Below are 18,488 nucleotides of genomic sequence, written 5' to 3' on the forward strand. Positions count from 1 at the left end.
ATGTCATATAAAGCAGTGGATTAAGTTCTTGTTTTTTTTATACCACGTCGGTGGCAATCAAGCATACGGCCCGCCTGATGGTAAGCAGTTACCGTAGCCTATGGACGCCTGCAACACCGGAGATATTACACGCGCGTTGCCGACCCTTTAAAAACCTGTACACTCCTTTTTTGAAGAACCCCATACTGTAGCCCCTCGGGAAAACCTCGGCAGGGAGCTCATTCCACAGCCGAAGCGTACGCGTGTTTTTGTTAATTTCTTCAAATTAATCTCAAATTTCTCTGTCAGAGATGAGTTTTATTAACCTATAGGTATAATGCTCTTAGGGCAGAAGTTTATTTTTAGCAAAAAGCTCATAGTTTTAACTTACTTAATTAATAATTATGCAAGCCCTCTTATCAATTGTAAATATTATTTCACGCTGACGAAGTAGAGGGTTGAAGCTAGTAGGTAATTTTATAAATAAAAATAAAATTGGGGGAATAATAATAATAAATATTAGGGGACATCTTACACAGATTAACCTAGCCCCAAATTAACTAAGCAAAACTTACTGTTAGAAGTATTAGAACAAATTAAATTATTTACAGAAAATACTTTAATTTGTTTTTATTTTAAGTAGAAACACTACTATATAAATTATAAACTGAAATAAATGTCATATACTAAGAAAAAACTCTTAGTAGCTATTTTTTCTTAGTATATGACATTTATAAGTATTTCAGTTTATAAGCAAAGCAAAAGGCGACGATATACATACTTATATAGATAATACATACTTATATGTATACATAGGAAATACCCATGACTCAGGAACAAATATTTGTGTTCATCACACAAAAAAATGCCCTTACCGGGATTCGAACCCAGGACCATCGGCTTCGCAGGCAGGGTCGTCAAATAAAATACTATTTGAAACTAAATTTCTGGTTACTTGAGAATCCTTTATTCACTTTAGTAGCAGGCGAAATAATAAAAAATATGTACTAAAGAAAACCAACAAATTAAGGTATTAAGTACTGTTACCGCTGACCGCTGACTGTAATAAACAGTTCTGTTGTCGTGTAAAAATAATTATTTACAAATAATAATGCTCTTTAGAATCATCATTAGATACAGCTGTCCCGTTTTGATGCGGTTTTTCTTAAGATTAATAACGACGTAAAACTGAATTTAATGTTAATAAGCTACTAAAGTGAGATAGGTAGGTACTAGGTACAATTAAGTAGATAATTCTACTTGGAAGCGTTTACATCAATAATTTCTTATATATTAAAATTAAACTCATACCTACCTATTAAAAATTTCATCTGAATATATATATTTAAAGCCATCTTTAATTAACTGTTTATTATTATGGTAAGTAAAGAAATAAATGAAGGAAGCGCTGATGGCCTAGCGGTAAGAGCGTGCGACTTGCAATCCGGAGGTCGCGGGTTCAAACCCCGGCTCGTACCAATGAGTTCTTCGGAACTTAAGTACGAAATATCATTTGATATTTATATACCAGTCGCTTTTCGGTGAAGGAAAACATCGTGAGGAAACCGGGCTAATCCCAACAAGGCCTAGTTTCCCCTCTGGGTTGGAAGGTTTGATGGCAGTCGCTTTCGTAAAAACTAGTGCCTACGCCAATTCTTAGGATTAGTTGCCAAGCGGACCCCAGGCTCCCATGAGCCGTGGCAGAAATGCCGGGACAACGCGAGGAAGATGATGATGAAGTAAAGAAATAAATGAATAAATAAAATTCACGTCTTTATGCTATGAAAAATCGTGAAGGCGCGATGCAGGATTTTGGCTAACATAACGTTTTGAACAGCGCCACCTAGTGATCACTTCGACGTTAACTTTGCTAAACAACTTCGATGCGGCATATCATGTTTATTCAGCATAAATCAATACGGTGTCGTTGTCATTATTGTAAGAGCGTAGGGTCTGAATCCTTGACATTTGCAAGCAAATCACTTAGACACGACTCGTATTGGATGTAGCGTCGGCAGCAGTTTAGATCTGCATTTTTCACAATTTCATTTTGTTTTATGGTGACATGATGACATCAATATTATCTCTCATCATCTCTGATCATCATGCGTCTTCCAAACAAATTGTTACTTTACTAATCGATTTCTTCAATCCGATGAATCGATATATTTTTAAACGAATTAAAAACCGGCGAAGTGCGAGTTAGACTCGCGCCTCAAGGGTTCCGTGTCATTTTCTTAAGTCTAACGTAGGTACTATTGACCGTAAACTTCTTATAGTTTTCTTAGATGTAGGTTAGTAACTTAAAAGCGACTAAAATAAACAATTAAAAAAGGCCTTTAAATTAATGTCCAACGGTGTAGTAAAACTTTTTTTTAACTTTCTGGTTTACGATTGTTGCCACGTAATCGTCTATAGGGGACCCAGTTGTTCATAACCGAACACAAGTTATCAAAACTCTTTAGGTTTTTTGATATACTTTTGTCTATGGTAGAAACATCTGAATAAAATAAGAAAATGGAAGATATGTATCAGTTTTTTATTATTATAAAATAAATTTATTTATGTGGAGACACGGTCGGGACCAGGGCCTTTCATTTTAATATTGTCTCCAACATAAAATGGTCCTTCGAGATAAGATATAAAGAAGATTATGGAGATACAGTGAGTTGCGGAAGTTGAAGAAGTGAGTTGCGGAAGTTGAAGAAGTGAGCTGTAAAGAAAGCAAGAAGCTAAAGTTGTGAGAAGATTGCAATTTGCAAATATCTGAAGTCAGAAGCTTGAAAATTTTTCAAGATTTTCGTCATTTCGCCAAAATTACAATCGTCCAGAAAAGAAATATAATTTGAAATTGGCGCCAGTGCTACAATAAGAGTGCATTCGAATACGGTGTCACACGGAATTTTACGCGATTCCTGTATGCTTGTTTAGTTCCCCGTCGCGGTAGGGCGACCTACGACGGTGCAGAATTTGCTTGCTGCGTGAATGGGCCTCGACGTGCTACGAGTACGTGTATCCGAACGTGAGCGGGCAACAACCGCTGCCGGTGCCGTCTTCAACTGTCAGAGCTGCCAGCGGCATTTGTTGATATTGTGTTGTGTTCAAATTTCATTCGCGGCGAAAATTAGGCGGGCGTTTTATATGTTTAACATGTGAATTATGTACCTAAATCTCGTCTAGTTAATATTTGTATAAGTTTTATAAGCTGGAAGATTGTAACACGAGTATTTTATACAAGGTTGTCAACTTTTTTGGGTGTGAAATGGCTCAGCTGAAAGAATTAAAAGCCAGTCGGGGCTATGTTAAAGGGGCGATTAGTCGAATCGAGACATTCTGCACCTCAGAAGAGTTTTCAACAGCAACACTTGAAGTGCTCAGTCAAAAAAAGGACAGGTTGCTTAAGGCCTTTAACGACTACGAATCATATAATCGAGCTATCCTTGCCGTTGAGTCGGAGGATACTGAATCTTACGAATTATATGAAACTAAGTGCGATTTATGCCTCGCGATGATAAATACGCGAGTGCAGCCTGCAACACTACCTGCGGCACAGCCTGCTACATCTACATCTTCCGAGCTAGGATCAGGTAAGTTTAAAAAACTTCCTTTCATTAATATTAAAACTTTTGATGGCCAGAGTGTGATGGACTATCATCCATTCATTAATATGTTTAAGGCAGTCATTGATATGGATGCAAACCTGAGTTTCTGCGAAAAACTGTACTATTTGCGGTCGTTTTTGGCAGGAGGAGCTTTAGATTTGATAAAGCATTTAATGCTTACTGGTGAAAACTATGAGGTAGCTTTAAAACTCCTTAATGATAGGTACAATAATATACCTAAAATTGTAAGTTTTCATGTAAATAGCATTCTTGACATGCCAGTTTTGACAAAATGTACAGCTTCTGGGCTGCGTTCAATAGTGTCAACTGTAAATATGCATCTTGCAGCATTGAAAAACTTGAATGAAAAGGTTGAGTTCTGGGATACTATATTGGTCAATATTTTGTCTAGGAAGATTGATTCCTACACTTACCGTGGATTTTATCTTGAGCGTGGTTTGCAGGAGGTTCCTAAATTGTGTGAATTGCTTACTTTCCTAGAAAAAAGGGCTATTGCATTGGAAGCCACAATGAGGGAGGAGCCTAAGAAGAGGGAGAATTCGGTTGTGAGTGCTGCAGCTGCTACTGGAGTTTCATGTAAGTATTGCCAAGATACTCATAAAATATATGAATGTGCTAAGTTTAAGTTGCTCCCTTATGAGCAGAGATGTGAGTTTGTTGATGAAAACAACTTGTGTAAATTGTGTCTCAATGGTCATCGAGGTAGGTGTTTAATGAGATTAAAATGTGCAACATGTCATGAATTACACAACACTCTGTTGCATTCGCCAAATAAAGGTAAGGTAACGAATGTTTCCTTAGCTGATGAACCCTCTCTGAATGTAAAGGATAATTCCAAATCTGATGATTGTTGCTTGCCTACCGACTTATCCAGAAATGTGAGTTTGTCGGCTAGACCTCGGAATGCAAGTGTATTGCTTCCGTCTGTAATTGTGAAGTTGAAGAAAAAAGATGGTACTTTTACTCATGCTAGAGCACTTCTAGACTCTTGCTCACAGATACATTTTGTAAGTGAGAAACTGATTAAGGAAGTAGGTATTTGCACATATGATACTGATGAGGTAGTGACTGGTGTATGTGAAAGAGACAATAATATTGCACAAAAGGCTGATTTAGTTGTTTACTCTACTGTGGGTAATTTTAAGGTTGATGTGTCATGCTGTGTGACAAGGAAGATTACTTGTGCCCTTCCACAGCAAACATTTGACATTTCTCAGTTTAATATACCATCCTATGCCCAGTTGGCTGATGAGAAGTTCAATGAATCAAATGAGAGTTCACTATTATTAGGAGCCGACGTCTTTTTCCAGGTGTTCGAGTATGTGTGCCGGCAGCTGACACCTGTGGGTCCATATTTGGTGAAGACGAGGTTCGGTCATATTGTAGGCGGGGGGCTGCCCTTCCCTGCCGGCAAGAAGTCGATAAGTAACTATTGTGTTACAACTAAAGGTAATCCTTTCCATTTTAATGTAGCTGAGGATGATTTACAACCACCCTTCCCATGTGCTAAACAAAGTGAGGTTTGTTTACTGTCAAATGATTGTCAACCTTCGGAAGATATTGTTGATATAATGTCCAAGTTTTGGGATTGTGAAAAGGTACCTGATATCATTAAGGAAACAGGTACAGAGGCTGAGCAGGCTGAACAGATTTTTCTGGAGTCGGTTAAATTAGAAAATGACAAGTTCACTGTGGCCATGCCTGTGAAGGTTGAGTTGGATAAGTTAGACTTAGGTGATTCTTTTAGTTGCGCCTTGCAACGATTTTTTAATTTAGAAAAACGGTTTTTACGGGATCTAGAATTGAGTAAAAAATATAAAAAATTCATACATGATTACATAGACCAAGGTCATGCTAAATATTTTGACATGTCTACTTATGACTTAAGTGCAGGTAATGTCATGTTTCTGCCCCACCACCCTGTAATTAGCTCCAGTAAAACGACACCTGTTAGGGCTGTTTTTGATGCTGGCGCTGTCACAAAAAAGGGTATATGCTTAAATGACATTTTATTAAATGGTCCGGTGGTTCAAAAGGATCTCTTTGAAATTCTGATTTTGTTCAGAACTTTCAAGTATGTATTATTGTGCGACATAAAGGCTATGTATCGCCAAATTCTAATTGAGGATAAGTATCGTTGCTTGCAAAATATTTTGTGGCGCGATTCTCCGGACGACTCAGTCAAATGTGTACAGTTGCAGACAGTGACGTATGGTTTGAAGAACTCTGCGTTCTTGGCATGTAGGTGTTTGTTGGAATTAGCTCAGAGATACGAGAGTCAATATCCTTTGGCTTCGTTTGTGTTAAAGCACACGTGTTATGTTGATGATATTCAGTGCGGTTCTAATGATTTGAATGAGCTTATCCAGATGAAAAAGGAGTTGGTTGATTTAATGAAGTTGGCTAGTTTGTCTCTTCACAAATGGTGCTCTAATAACCAAGAAATTTTAAGCGACATACCGGTTGAATTTCATCAACTCGATAGTAGGAGCTTTGATAAAAATAATGAATATGTTAAAACTCTTGGATTGACATATGACGTCATTACCGATACTCTTAACATGCAGTGTCCTGTTAAAGAGGTTCAAGAAAAGTACACGAAGCGTCAGATGCTTAGCTTCATAAGTAAATTTTTTGATCCTTTAGGATTATGTGGCCCTGTGTTAGTGCAGGCAAAGATACTGATGCAACAGGTTTGGTTTGAATCGTTGAAATGGGATGAGTTTTTACCTCAAGGTCTTAACCAAAAGTGGGTTGACTTTGCCAATAGCTTAGTTCAAATGTCTTGCATATCGATAGCTAGAAATATCAATGTTCAAGGAGCACAATCGTTAGAATTAGTGGGATTTTCTGATGCTTCTAATGCTGCTCATGGTTGTTGTTTGTACTTACGTGTCATTGATGCTGACAACAAGGTTTCGGTGAATCTTTTGTGCTCAAAATCGCGCATCAATCCCAAGGCTAAATCCTTGACTATCCCAAAATTGGAACTGAATGGTGCCCTGCTACTTGCTATTCTAGCTCGGAAGGTGTATACTGCTCTGTCCTTAAAATACTCAGTGAGCGCTCATCTTTACAGTGACTCCATGATTTTGCTAGCTTGGTTAAAAACATTACCGGTAAAGCTTAACATGTACGTAGGTAACAGAGTTGATAAGATTAATAAGTTATCCTCCGGCTTTGAATGGCATTATGTAAATACTCATGATAATGCCGCAGATATATTGTCTCGTGGTGTAGAGCCCCAATTATTGGAAAAATGTGACATTTGGTGGCATGGACCAAAGTTTTTGTCAGACCCTACTTACCATCATAAACCTGTAGAACTTGATATTTTAAAATCTGATGTACCAGAGTTAAGGCCTACAACTGAAACCTGTTATACTTGTGTAGATGTAAGTTCTAGCTCGATTGATGCCTTGATACAGAAATGTTCAAATATAAACAAATTGACAAGGATTGTAGGTTATCTCCTTAGATTTGTATTTAACTGTAAACATTTAAATATTAACAAACGTCAGGGACATTTATCTCCCCAAGAGTTGGAATCTGCGTTGCGCATAATAATTAAATGTGAGCAAAGAAAGTTCTTTTGTAATGATATTGAAGACTTAAATAACAAGTTCTCATTAAAGTCGAGTATAAACAGTTTGCATCCTTTTCTTGATTCTGAAGGATTGCTACGTGTTGGTGGTAGATTGCAAAACGCAGGATTGTCCTATGACCAGAAACACCCGATTATATTGCCCAAAGGTTCTCATGTCACAAAAATAATTGTTCATAATGAGCACTTAAGGTTAAAACATGCTGGTGCAACTTTGTTATTGAGTACCCTAAATGAGAAATATTGGATTTTGAATGCAAACAGAGAACTCAAGTCCGTTTTGTATAAATGTATAAAATGTTTCAGACTTAAGGCAAAAAATGCTTCTCAACTAATGGGTTCTCTGCCATTCGATCGTGTAAATATGACTAGGCCATTTCAAATTGTGGGCACTGACTACGCCGGTCCTTTCTATGTAAAGCAGTCTAGAATTAGGAGACCTGTGATAACAAAGGCTTATGTTGTGATTTTTGTATGCTTTGTTACAAAGGCCATCCACATTGAATTGGCATCTGACATGACAACTGATACTTTTTTAGGGTGTCTTAAAAGATTTATAGCTCGTAGAAATAAACCTACTAAAATATATTGTGATAATGCGGCCTATTATAAAGGCGCAGAAAATGTTCTTAAGGAATTGTATGACCTTCAAAATTCTACTAATCATCAAGCATCTGTGGTTGACTTTTCTAGTTCTGAAAGAATAGCCTTTCATTTCATTCCTTCTTATTCCCCAGTTTTTGGTGGTCTGTGGGAAGCAGGTATTAAAAGTGTTAAATATCACATGAAACGTGTAATTGCTAATACAGTGTTTACCTATGAGCAAATGTACTCGACTTTGGTTCAGTTTGAAGCCATTTTGAATTCTAGGCCGTTGACCCCAATGTCTAGGGATCCTAGCGATATGACCTATTTAACTCCTGGACATTTTCTCACCGGTAGTCCACTGACATCTTATCCAGAAACGGATATTACAGATGTAAATGTAGGTAGGTTAAGTTTTTGGAAACAATGTGTTCAATTGCAACAACATTTTTGGAAGCAATGGCATAAGCAATACTTGGTTATGCTGCAGAGTAGACCAAAGTGGAGAAATGAGTCTCCTAACTTAGAAATAGGCAATTTAGTTTTGTTGAGGGAAGATAATACCTCTCCATTGTGTTGGCCAGTAGGTCGAATTGTTGATGTTCAACCTGGTAAAGATGGTAAGGTTCGAGCCTTGCATGTAAAAAACGCAAAGGGTTTCATTGTTAAAACGAGTGTTACCAAGGTGTGTCCCTTACCAATTGATTATAGTTAGGTAAACTGCTTTGTTTATTTGTTAAATTTAATGATAATGCAGGAGTTAGTTAGCATTAAATTTTTGTTGTTTTTTAACATTGTAATTGTTGTTTTTTGGCTTGGCCCCCAACATGTTCATAACCGAACACAAGTTATCAAAACTCTTTAGGTTTTTTGATATACTTTTGTCTATGGTAGAAACATCTGAATAAAATAAGAAAATGGAAGATATGTATCAGTTTTTTATTATTATAAAATAAATTTATTTATGTGGAGACACGGTCGGGACCAGGGCCTTTCATTTTAATATTGTCTCCAACACCAGTGACTAAGTCCGCTGGAAAATATCGGCCTGTCAGGTAGAACAAAAATTTTACAATTCCGAACAACTGACAGGCCGATATCGTCCGGCGGACTGATCGTCAGTGGGCCCCTTATGAGCGTGTAGAATAGATTTCCCGGTATTATACAACGGAAACGCAGCAGTAATACGGCGCAACGTTACTGCGGATTGTATTGCTGCCGTAAATGTCAAGAATATGAGCAATTGGGCAGCAACATAAATTTTGACTCTATAACGCCGACTGCGACACCTCATTGCTTTAGGAAACGCCAAAAGTGTCATATTACATGAGATATTTTATATTAAATTTGACAATATTTAAATCAATACGGTTTCACTCACTGTTATTTTTAGTCGCTTTTGGCGACATGTTTCGGATTCTTCGGGAATCCTTCCTCAGGCACGAGTGCTCGACGTGCAACCGCCGCGGACACTCGTGCCTGAGGAAGGATTCCTAAAGAATCCGAAATATGTCGCCAGAAACGAGTGAAACTGTATTGATCTGAATATTTTGAAATATGTCTGACGATAGTTTAATTTCGATTAAATTTGACGTTTGCTGCAGAAATCGGCAGTATTACTGCAGCAGTACCTATTGCACTGCGACATTACTGCTGCAAATGACAAAAATCCGGGCAACAACACCATGTCAACACATCAATCAACAATGACGACAGGTCTGGCCTAGTGGGTAGTGACCCTGCCTATGAAGCCGATGGTCCTGGGTTCGAATCCCGGTAAGGGCATTTATTTGTGTGATGAGCACAGATATTTGTTCCAGTCATGGATGTTTTCTATGTATGTATTTAAGTATTTTTATATTATATATATCGTTGTCTGAGTACCCATAACACAAGCCTTCTTGAGCTTACCGTGAGACTTAGTCAATTTGTGTAATGTCCCTATAATATTGATTTATTTATTATTTATCTCATTTAGCAATTGTACCACTGGTTAATAATACAAAATGTAGGTAAAAGTAATGTACGGCACATTTAGCTGTCTTTGCCTAACGGTACCTAGGTCTGTAATCTAGTTTCGTATGGAAACTATAATTGCGTTATTATATTTACTATAGTTATTAATATCGGCACTTGACTCCGTGAAAATGTTTGCATAATAATCATATTTTACTCATACCCGTAGGGCGTAGATCGGCGCGATATACAATGGGTAGGTATTTACCTACAGTGGGGTAAACTTGCATTATTTGGTGACACGCCTAATTCGGTGATACAAGTTATGAAGCATGACAACGAGGAAAGCTAGTGAATTAGGGCCCTTTAAATGGGCCTGTGAGGTCCCATTTTAAATTACTTCTTTTGGCTTGTTTCGTTCTGATTTGTTAGGAAAGGCCAATTAGGTAGTATAGCAGTAATGTTTTTTTTGGCTTGTTTCTTTCTGATTTGGTTAGGAAAGGCCAATTAGGTAGTATAGCAGTAGGTAGTATTATGTCTGCATGGCTAGAAAGCCAAAAAAATAAGAATTTTTATGCACTATGTTGCGGCGTTAAATAAATGTATTTTCTTTCTTCCTTTCTTTCAGTCTCCCTACCTAATCATAATAAAATAACCTATTATGCGCCGTGCGAACATTATTTTCGGGAAATCACTGATGTAACCATATTGATAATAAAGATGAGATGTATTCTTAGAAATGTTATCATACACTCAATTTGAGGATATCCTGAATTTGAAGTGCTTACCTACTTTAAAAATAATGTAAAATCGCTGCCCCAATATTACAGGGTTCTATGTTACAGCTTCAAGATAGTTGAAATTCGACTTAATGTCACTATGATAAAGTTAAAATTTCAGTTCGATAAAAGTGAAACATAGAACCCTGTAATATTGCGGCAACGAAATATTACAATGATAAGATTTTGAATGAGAAGAGTATATCCCAGGTAGCAAAATGACGTAAAATGACGTCAGCGACGTCATAATGACGGCATTATTACGTCATTACGACGTCGCTGACGTCATTTGACGTCATTTTGCTACCTGGGATGATAATTATAATTCCGGTAATACTTATATGGCTTTCCGAGAAGGGTTTCCTTATGCACGAGAAGCGTATGACTTCTCTGTGGAAATGGAAAGCCTATTTATTAATTTCCGATATCTAAAGGTTTATTTTATTTTATTTTATTTACCGCCTGTTGTTTAACCTCCTTTTCTGTATTCTTTGAAATGAGGTAATGAGGTCTGCAATAAAGAGTATTTGTATTGTATATTGTATTGCATTGTATATTTTAATTTTAATGTACATACTTAAATAACTATATTACGAGTATACTAACGCGTAAAGGACAAGCTTTTTTTTTGAGGTACAGAGGTTATAATACTTTTTTTCGGGTTATAGAGGTAAAATTTTATTTTTTCGATTTATGGAGACGACCGGTCTGGCGTAGTGATCCTGCTTGTGAAGCTGATGGTCCTGGGTTCGAATCCCGGTAAGGGCATTTATTTGTGTGATGAGCACAGACATTTCTTCCTGATTCATGGGTGTTTTCTGTTTTCTATGTATTTAGGTATTTATATATTATATATATCGTTGTCCTTGGGCTTACCGTAGGACTTAGTCAATCTGTGTAAGAATGTCCTAAATATAATTTATTATAAAATAATAAATTATAATTATATAAATTGTTATTTATTTTATGGAGGGTACAATCTTTAGTTTGTACCTACTGCATAACAGCGGAGGGAATCGTTGGTTACTTCGTTTAAATATTTCGAGTTATAGAGGTTTTCCGCTTTGAAGGGAATTACATTTTATGTTAACTAGCATTTCGCCTTATCGGGGTTACAGTTATCGAGGTTCCACTGTATATAACAGGACTGCTTTCTATATAATATGTATTGATGTAATATGAATTATTATGAATATACGAATATGAATATGAATATGGATGCTAACAGCTTTCAAAAAGCTTATCAAAACCTGTGGTTGCCTTACACGGACTCGAACCGCACATGTTAATCCGAAGGTCGATTTGACGGCAAAAGACACGCAAAGTCGCAAACTTTACCAAACGTACCTATAGACAAGTAAGTTATTAAGACTGTCAATGTCCATATTTACAAAAAAATTATAGTTTTATAATAAGCCCTTTCCTTTTAGGTACCAGGATTCGAAATTGGAACCTGCTTATACAGCCACAGGGCGGACACGCTATACATCAAAAATCACTTGCGTTTCTACACGTCTGTACACGCGTCATGCGTCATAGTGTGAGTAAGTTGCTTAAAAATAGTACTGAGAGTACGCCAGAAGTCCGCCAGATTTCTGTCGCGGGGCGAGGTAATTCGAGTCGGGGCGGGGCGGTGCGTGGCCGTTCTGTATGATAATACTATTACTTATTCTGTGACGCAGCGTACTATGTAGGCGAACAAAACGCGAACATAAAGCCAAGCGATGCGGGGCGGGGTGAATCAATCCTAGAATACCTATAGAAGACAAGTGTCCTACGTGGGCGATCACGTTGCGAACGCGAACGCCGTGGGCCCGCCGCGCCGCGCCTCGCCGCTTCGCTTCGCGTTCGCGAGTTGTTCGCTTACGTAAGACGCAGCGTTATCAATGTTATCATATTAATATAATACAGTTAATTTCTTCTAACAAACTATACTATTATTATCGCTTAGCTGACGGGACACAAAAACAAGTTAATCTACTCTAAATAATTTTATGTTACCTACAACTAAAAATTTAGCCAATGAAACATGGCCCAAAATATTTCGAAGAATCCTTGACGTCTTTAGTCTTTACATTATACAAGTCTCTGCTAAACCCCAATCCCCTGAAAGGCCTTAAGAAATTCGGCCATAATTGCATAGCGCGTCAAACCGGCGGGACCAGGAGACCGATTATGTTATAAAAATTTGATTAAGGTTTTATCTTATTTCGATACAACCTTGACTTTTGTTATCAAGCATCTCACGCGCACCAAAAAGTGCGAGCATACTTTATAATGGCTCCTCTACACGATGGGCCATCATTACTGGTGGCCCACTACGATGGGCCAGCGTCTGTGCTAGCGTGTAGAAAGGGTAGTTTTATTTATTTATTTATTTTAAACTTTATTGCACAATATAACAAATAAAGTACAAATGGTGGACTTTATGCCTAAAGGCATTCTCTCATTCTCGGTAGTGGTGTCGGATGGCTTATGGCGCGGCGGGGTGGCGATGTGATGGCCGCGTTGTCGGTTTCTCGTCCGCACATCAAAGGTAGTGGGCCATCGATGGCGCGTACGCATCTACACGTGGCCCATTTCATAGTGCGTGCTCTCAACCTACGCATGGCCATCTCGCTGGTCCAGCGCTGGCACAGTGTAGAGGAGACGATTCCAAACCTGCTAGCATGAATCGTGTTGTCGTGTGTGACTTAAAGATGGAGTCGTGCACGACAACACAGCAGGTCTCAGGTAACGACAGCAGGTCTGATTGCATTTAATCAGCAATCAGTGCTTTTTATTTATTTTTTATTTATATGATTACACTGTTTGGTCGATATAGTGACCAGAGACTGCTTATTTTATGTCAAGATTGTTGTCGCGGTCGAAATGGCCACATCTCCACCGAGCAATCAGCATGAGCCGCTAATGCTGACTGGTCCTCATCATGAGTCGTATCAAAAGAAGAAAACCAGATCAAATAGTTTGAACCGAATCGGCCTACAGGTTTCTCTCAATAAACGCATTACGCTAAGTCGGGTGCCAGCTGCCATGCGGTTTGTGGGGGGGAGGGGGTTGATGTTTTGTGAAACTGAAAACGATATTTCATGATTAAATAACATCACCATGCCACGATTTACTAAGGCAGGTTTACTCGAGGGACTGCCAGTCAGACGGAATGCAGAGTATGATGAGATTGATGAGTAGAGCAGAGGAAAAAGGGAGTGTACAGGTTTCTGTAGTCAGCAACGCGCATATTATATTGGTATTGCAGGTGTTCATATACTACGGAAATCACTTAGCACCAGACAAGCTGTATGACCGTTTGCCCCCAAGAATTGGCACAAGCACTAGTTTTTTAAGAAGCCTTTAAACGAATTTTTAAATGCCATCAAGCCTTATAGTTCATAAGGCAATAGGCAATATCAGGCGTTTTTCTTTAAAGCCAACCAGCTGATAAATGTATACCAAATGGCATACATATAATTAAATAAATAATAAATAAATATTAGGGGACATCTTACACAGATCAATCTAGCCCCAAACTAAGCAAAGCTTGTACTATGGATGCTAGGCGACGATATACATACTTATATACATAGAAAACACCCATGACTGAGGAACAAATATTTGTGTTCACCACACAAATAAATTCCCTTACCGGGATTCGAACCCAGGACCATCGGCTTCACAGGCAGGGTCACTACCCACTAGGCCAGACCGGTCGTCGATAAATAATACTACTTTCAATATACCTTATCAAATCATTTCACTACATATTAGCAAGCAAAAATAATACATATTATGCATATTAGTGTGGAGTTCTTCAATAAAGGAGCGTACAGGTCGGCAGGTTTAAAGGGTGGGCAACGCCCATGTAACACCCCTGGATTTGCAGGCGTCCATAGGCTACGATGACCGCTTACCATCATGCTTGTGCCACCGACGTGGTATAAATATAAATTCTGATGACTTTGTATTTTTTGCAGCCAGCTCCCAACCTATTATACCTATTGGGCTTTTTAATTATTTATCGCTGGTCACGAATTAACCTCCGTCAGGTGGTCGCGCTGCCGTGACGCACACGTGCGATAGTTTTCAAGTAAATAATGCGTAATTTATGAGTTTGATACACTTATTTCATTAGTTGTTATTAATTTTGAAAAATAACCGGATAAGTGCGAGTCGGACTCGCCCACCGAGGGTTCCGTACTTTTTAGTATTTGTTGTTATAGCGGCAATAGAAATACATCATCTGTGAAAATTTCAACTGTCTAGCTATCACGGTTTATGAGATACAGCCTGGTGACAGACAGACGGACAGACGGACAGAGGAGTCTTAGTAATAGGGTCCCGTTTTTACCCTTTGGGTACGGAACCCTAAAAACAATAAAAGCGTGAGATTTGACATAAGGACTGTTACGTATTGTTGGTAGTTTTATTTATTTGCAGTACGTAATCACCATAATAATTAATAGCTTGTACGTTCTAAAAAATAAATGCATTCCCGTTGTTAGGGAGTTTTGGGATTATATTATAGTGAGCAACTTTTACTATGGGACCAACCACGAAATCGCGAAAAAAAATTTTAACTGAACCAGCCAAAATGTATGAAACAGCCAAATTTTTTTTCGCGATTTCGGGGTTGGTCCCATAATAAAAGTTGCTTAGTATAATCCCAAAACATCCCTGGCAACGGGAATACACCTATTTTTTAGCCACCCTGTATAATACTTAAATATATAGAAAACATCCATGACTCAGGAACAAATATCTGTGCTCATCACACAAATAAATGCCCTTACCGGGATTCGAACCCAGGACCATCGAAATTAATCCAAAAGCATAAAATCTGCGATTATGTGTTTTTTTTTGTAAATGAAGATCTAGTCTAGAGCAGAGCCCGACTGTGGAAGTACCTCTTACAGAAAACCGCAGCCAAATAACACTAGACCCTACTCATAGTGTTGTGTTCCTGCCGGTGAGTAAGGTTGCCAGAGCTCAACGAGGGTGCGGAGTGTTAGGGTCGGCAACGGACATGTAACTCCTCTGGAGTTGCAGGCGTACATAGGCTACGGAGACTGCTTAACATCAGGCGGGCCGTATGCCTGTTTGCCACCGACGTAGTATAAAAAAAAATGAAAAAAGTATATCACATTAGTATAACGAGGCAGATATACATAACGCAAGCGACTATCCCTTAAGGTGAAAGAGGACGACCGCCTCGAAATCGGTTTCCCATAGAAACGACTTCCGCATTTTCCTCTCTGGATATTAGCAATATTGCAAATATTTTCACACAATTTGATGTATTTTAATCATGGTATATTTTAATCGGAGTTTTCCCGAGGCTTGATGAGAAAAAAAAAATTTGAGTTTCCAGTTCTAAGTAGGAATTATAATTGTAAAAACTACTTGATTACTTTCTATTAAGTGTTGACTTTTATAATTAAGTAAGATTTATATAATTAAATTATTACCTTGTATCTTTTTGGTTTAAACTGATATGTAATGTGATTGCGCTTACTATGTAAGGATTATTTATTTCCAGTAATTTTTTTAAGTTGTACCCAGACTGACATGTAAATTAGCTTTACCAATAAAATGATTATGATTATGATTAGGTACTTACCAAGTTTCAACAGTATAGTTCTTATAGTTTCGGAAAAAAGTGGGTGTGACATACGTACGGACAGACAGACATGACGAATCCATAAGGGTTCCGTTTTTTGCCATTTGGCTACGGAACCCTAAAAATGAGGACTACGATTGTATATATTCGATCGTCCCCCATCCTCTTAAAGAAATCTACACTTCCCACTAAAATAGTTTTTACCATCAAACTACCCTCACATGATTTATATAATCGTTTTCCAATACTAGTTTGTGGGACCATTGAGGGCCTACCACGAACCATGATCGACGTGTTGCCTCCCTTTCACACTTACGTACGAATTTTCAAGTGCGACAGAGGCAACACGTCGAACGTGGTTCGCGGTAGGCCCTCTGGACATTAGGATAGTGTTGCCAAAGGTACTTCTGGTTATTATTGAGGGAATTATGAATTTTGATTCGTGGAAATTCAAGCTTATGACAAACTGTGGCTTTCAGTTGAGAAGGGTCCATATGCTTTAAGTACAAGAAGGACGTTTCCATCTAAAATTCTGATGACTTCTGAGACCCCTATGACCCCTAAGGTCATCTATTAAGGGTCCCCGGCAAGCTCGTTTCTCCATACAAACGTAGTTACGCTCTCTATTTAAAACAACTAGCTAGTTTGCTCTAAAACTTTGTACTTACAATAGGATAAGATATATCTGTGTGTAATTAATTTATATAGATTTAGATACCATAAAAAATACAGCGAATTTAAGTTTTTAATACAAAACTTGCTTTTGCTCTATTTCGTGTTTTATAAACTGGAGCTATATAAACTAATAACAGACTTAGATAAACCTCATGTCATTGTATGTGCAAAGTTTCATTGCAATCCAACACGTAGTTTTAAAATGAGAACGAAACTCCGTTTGTATGGGAAGGTGTAATTCGGCCGAGCTTGCCGGGGACTCTCAATTACATCACACAAAACATTGTCTTCGGTTACCGCGATAGTTACTCATGAAATAAAACTATGAAGACGGATTATATCGCGTATATTGAATTTATAATACATCCCGACGTTTCGAACCCTTTACAGCGTTCGTGGGCAAGTGACTGAGGAAAAATTACAAAGTGTAAAAATACCCACATACTAAAAATAATGAACCATCATAGACTATAAACTTTAAGGCTGGTTGTACATGCAAAATCGGTAAAATAAAAATAAAATGAACATAAAATAATTATAAATAATTGTAGTGTGTAACTAGCCTTATGAACCGATTTTGCATGTACAACCAGCCTTAAAGTTTATAGTCTATGATGGTTCATTATTTTTAGTATATGGGTATTTTTGCACTTTGTAGTTTTTCCTCAGTCACCCGTTGACCACGAACGCTGTAAAGGGTTCGAAACGTCGGGATGTATTATAAATTCAATATACGCGATATAATCCGTTTTCATAGTTTTATTTTACATCACACAATTTCGATTTTTAGACCGGCCCCCTCCCCCTTGTTACATTTTTTCATAGGAAAGAGATAGGTAATACGTACCGTCATACTTGGCATGATCCCCCCCCCCCCCCCCCTGTTGCTGTTACGTAATAATGTGGATGAACCCTTACAGATGAAGTGAAGTGTAACCCTTCTCTGATGGAAAGCCACAAATTAACTTTGATATTACCTGTTCCTATAAAATAAAGGCCTTGACTGTGAAGTATTCAATGTCAATCTAGAAGTTACCAAAGTTTGTAACTACGTAGTTACGTACCCTATTATTTGTTACGTAACAATAATTACATCTAAGCTACTTGCCTTTATTGAAATTAATATTAATCATGTTAATACAATTAATTTCAAATTAGTGTCAATTTAGAAGTTAAGACTTGTGAAGTTATTTCTAAATATTACATTTATACAATTATCAATTATACAATTACATTGTGGATAGTATATTTTATGAAGAAATTAAATGTGTATATTTTATGTATAGTTGTTTTAAACATTAAATAATTTCACGGTTTAGACTCACTTGTTTTAGTCACGCGTGAAATTATTTAATGTTAGTATGTCTCGCAACAGTTTAAATTCGATTATAGTTGTTTTAATATTTTAAACATGTGCACTAAATATAAATATGTAGGTGGGTAAGTTTTATTAGTTTTTTTTTTAGTTTATACCTAATTTTAATATTTTTTTGTCATGTATTTATACCTTATTCCTTGAAATAAATACGTTGTCCAATAAAAAAAATATCTTTCTAAAAAGTTTTTTTCGCTGTATGTGCGTGACAAAATTTCGATAAAAACATGGAAAAATACATATTTCTAGACTTATCTTTATAATTGTACCAATGCTGAAATTTGTATTTTGTGGTACT

At 37.5% G+C, this 18,488-nt stretch overlaps 1 protein-coding gene across 3 annotated transcripts; it reads left to right on the forward strand.

The window, feature by feature from the left end:
* The first annotated feature begins 3,113 nt into the window (after nt 1-3,113).
* LOC134749766 (uncharacterized) lies at nt 3,114-8,635 on the forward strand. Of its 3 annotated transcripts, none has more exons than XM_063684800.1 (2): nt 3,114-4,178; nt 4,913-5,052. In XM_063684800.1, the coding sequence occupies exons 1-2, from the start codon at nt 3,242-3,244 to the stop codon at nt 5,029-5,031; spliced, it is 1,056 nt and encodes a 351-aa protein (XP_063540870.1). In that variant the 5' UTR covers nt 3,114-3,241; the 3' UTR covers nt 5,032-5,052. The 3 variants fall into 3 exon arrangements, with proteins under 3 accessions (XP_063540870.1, XP_063540868.1, XP_063540869.1); XM_063684798.1 differs by adding an exon at nt 7,724-8,635 and having other exon boundaries at nt 3,205-6,794; XM_063684799.1 differs by having other exon boundaries at nt 4,081-4,178; nt 4,913-8,635.
* The last annotated feature ends 9,853 nt before the right edge of the window (nt 8,636-18,488 follow it).

The sequence above is a fragment of the Cydia strobilella genome, chromosome 18, assembly GCF_947568885.1.
Source record: "Cydia strobilella chromosome 18, ilCydStro3.1, whole genome shotgun sequence".
Lineage (NCBI taxonomy): Eukaryota > Metazoa > Arthropoda > Insecta > Lepidoptera > Tortricidae > Cydia > Cydia strobilella.

Excerpts from the sequence above, each read along its gene's own strand:
- LOC134749766 (XM_063684798.1), top strand. The coding sequence starts at position 3,242 with ATGGCTCAGCTGAAAGAATTAAAAGCCAGTCGGGGCTATGTTAAAGGG.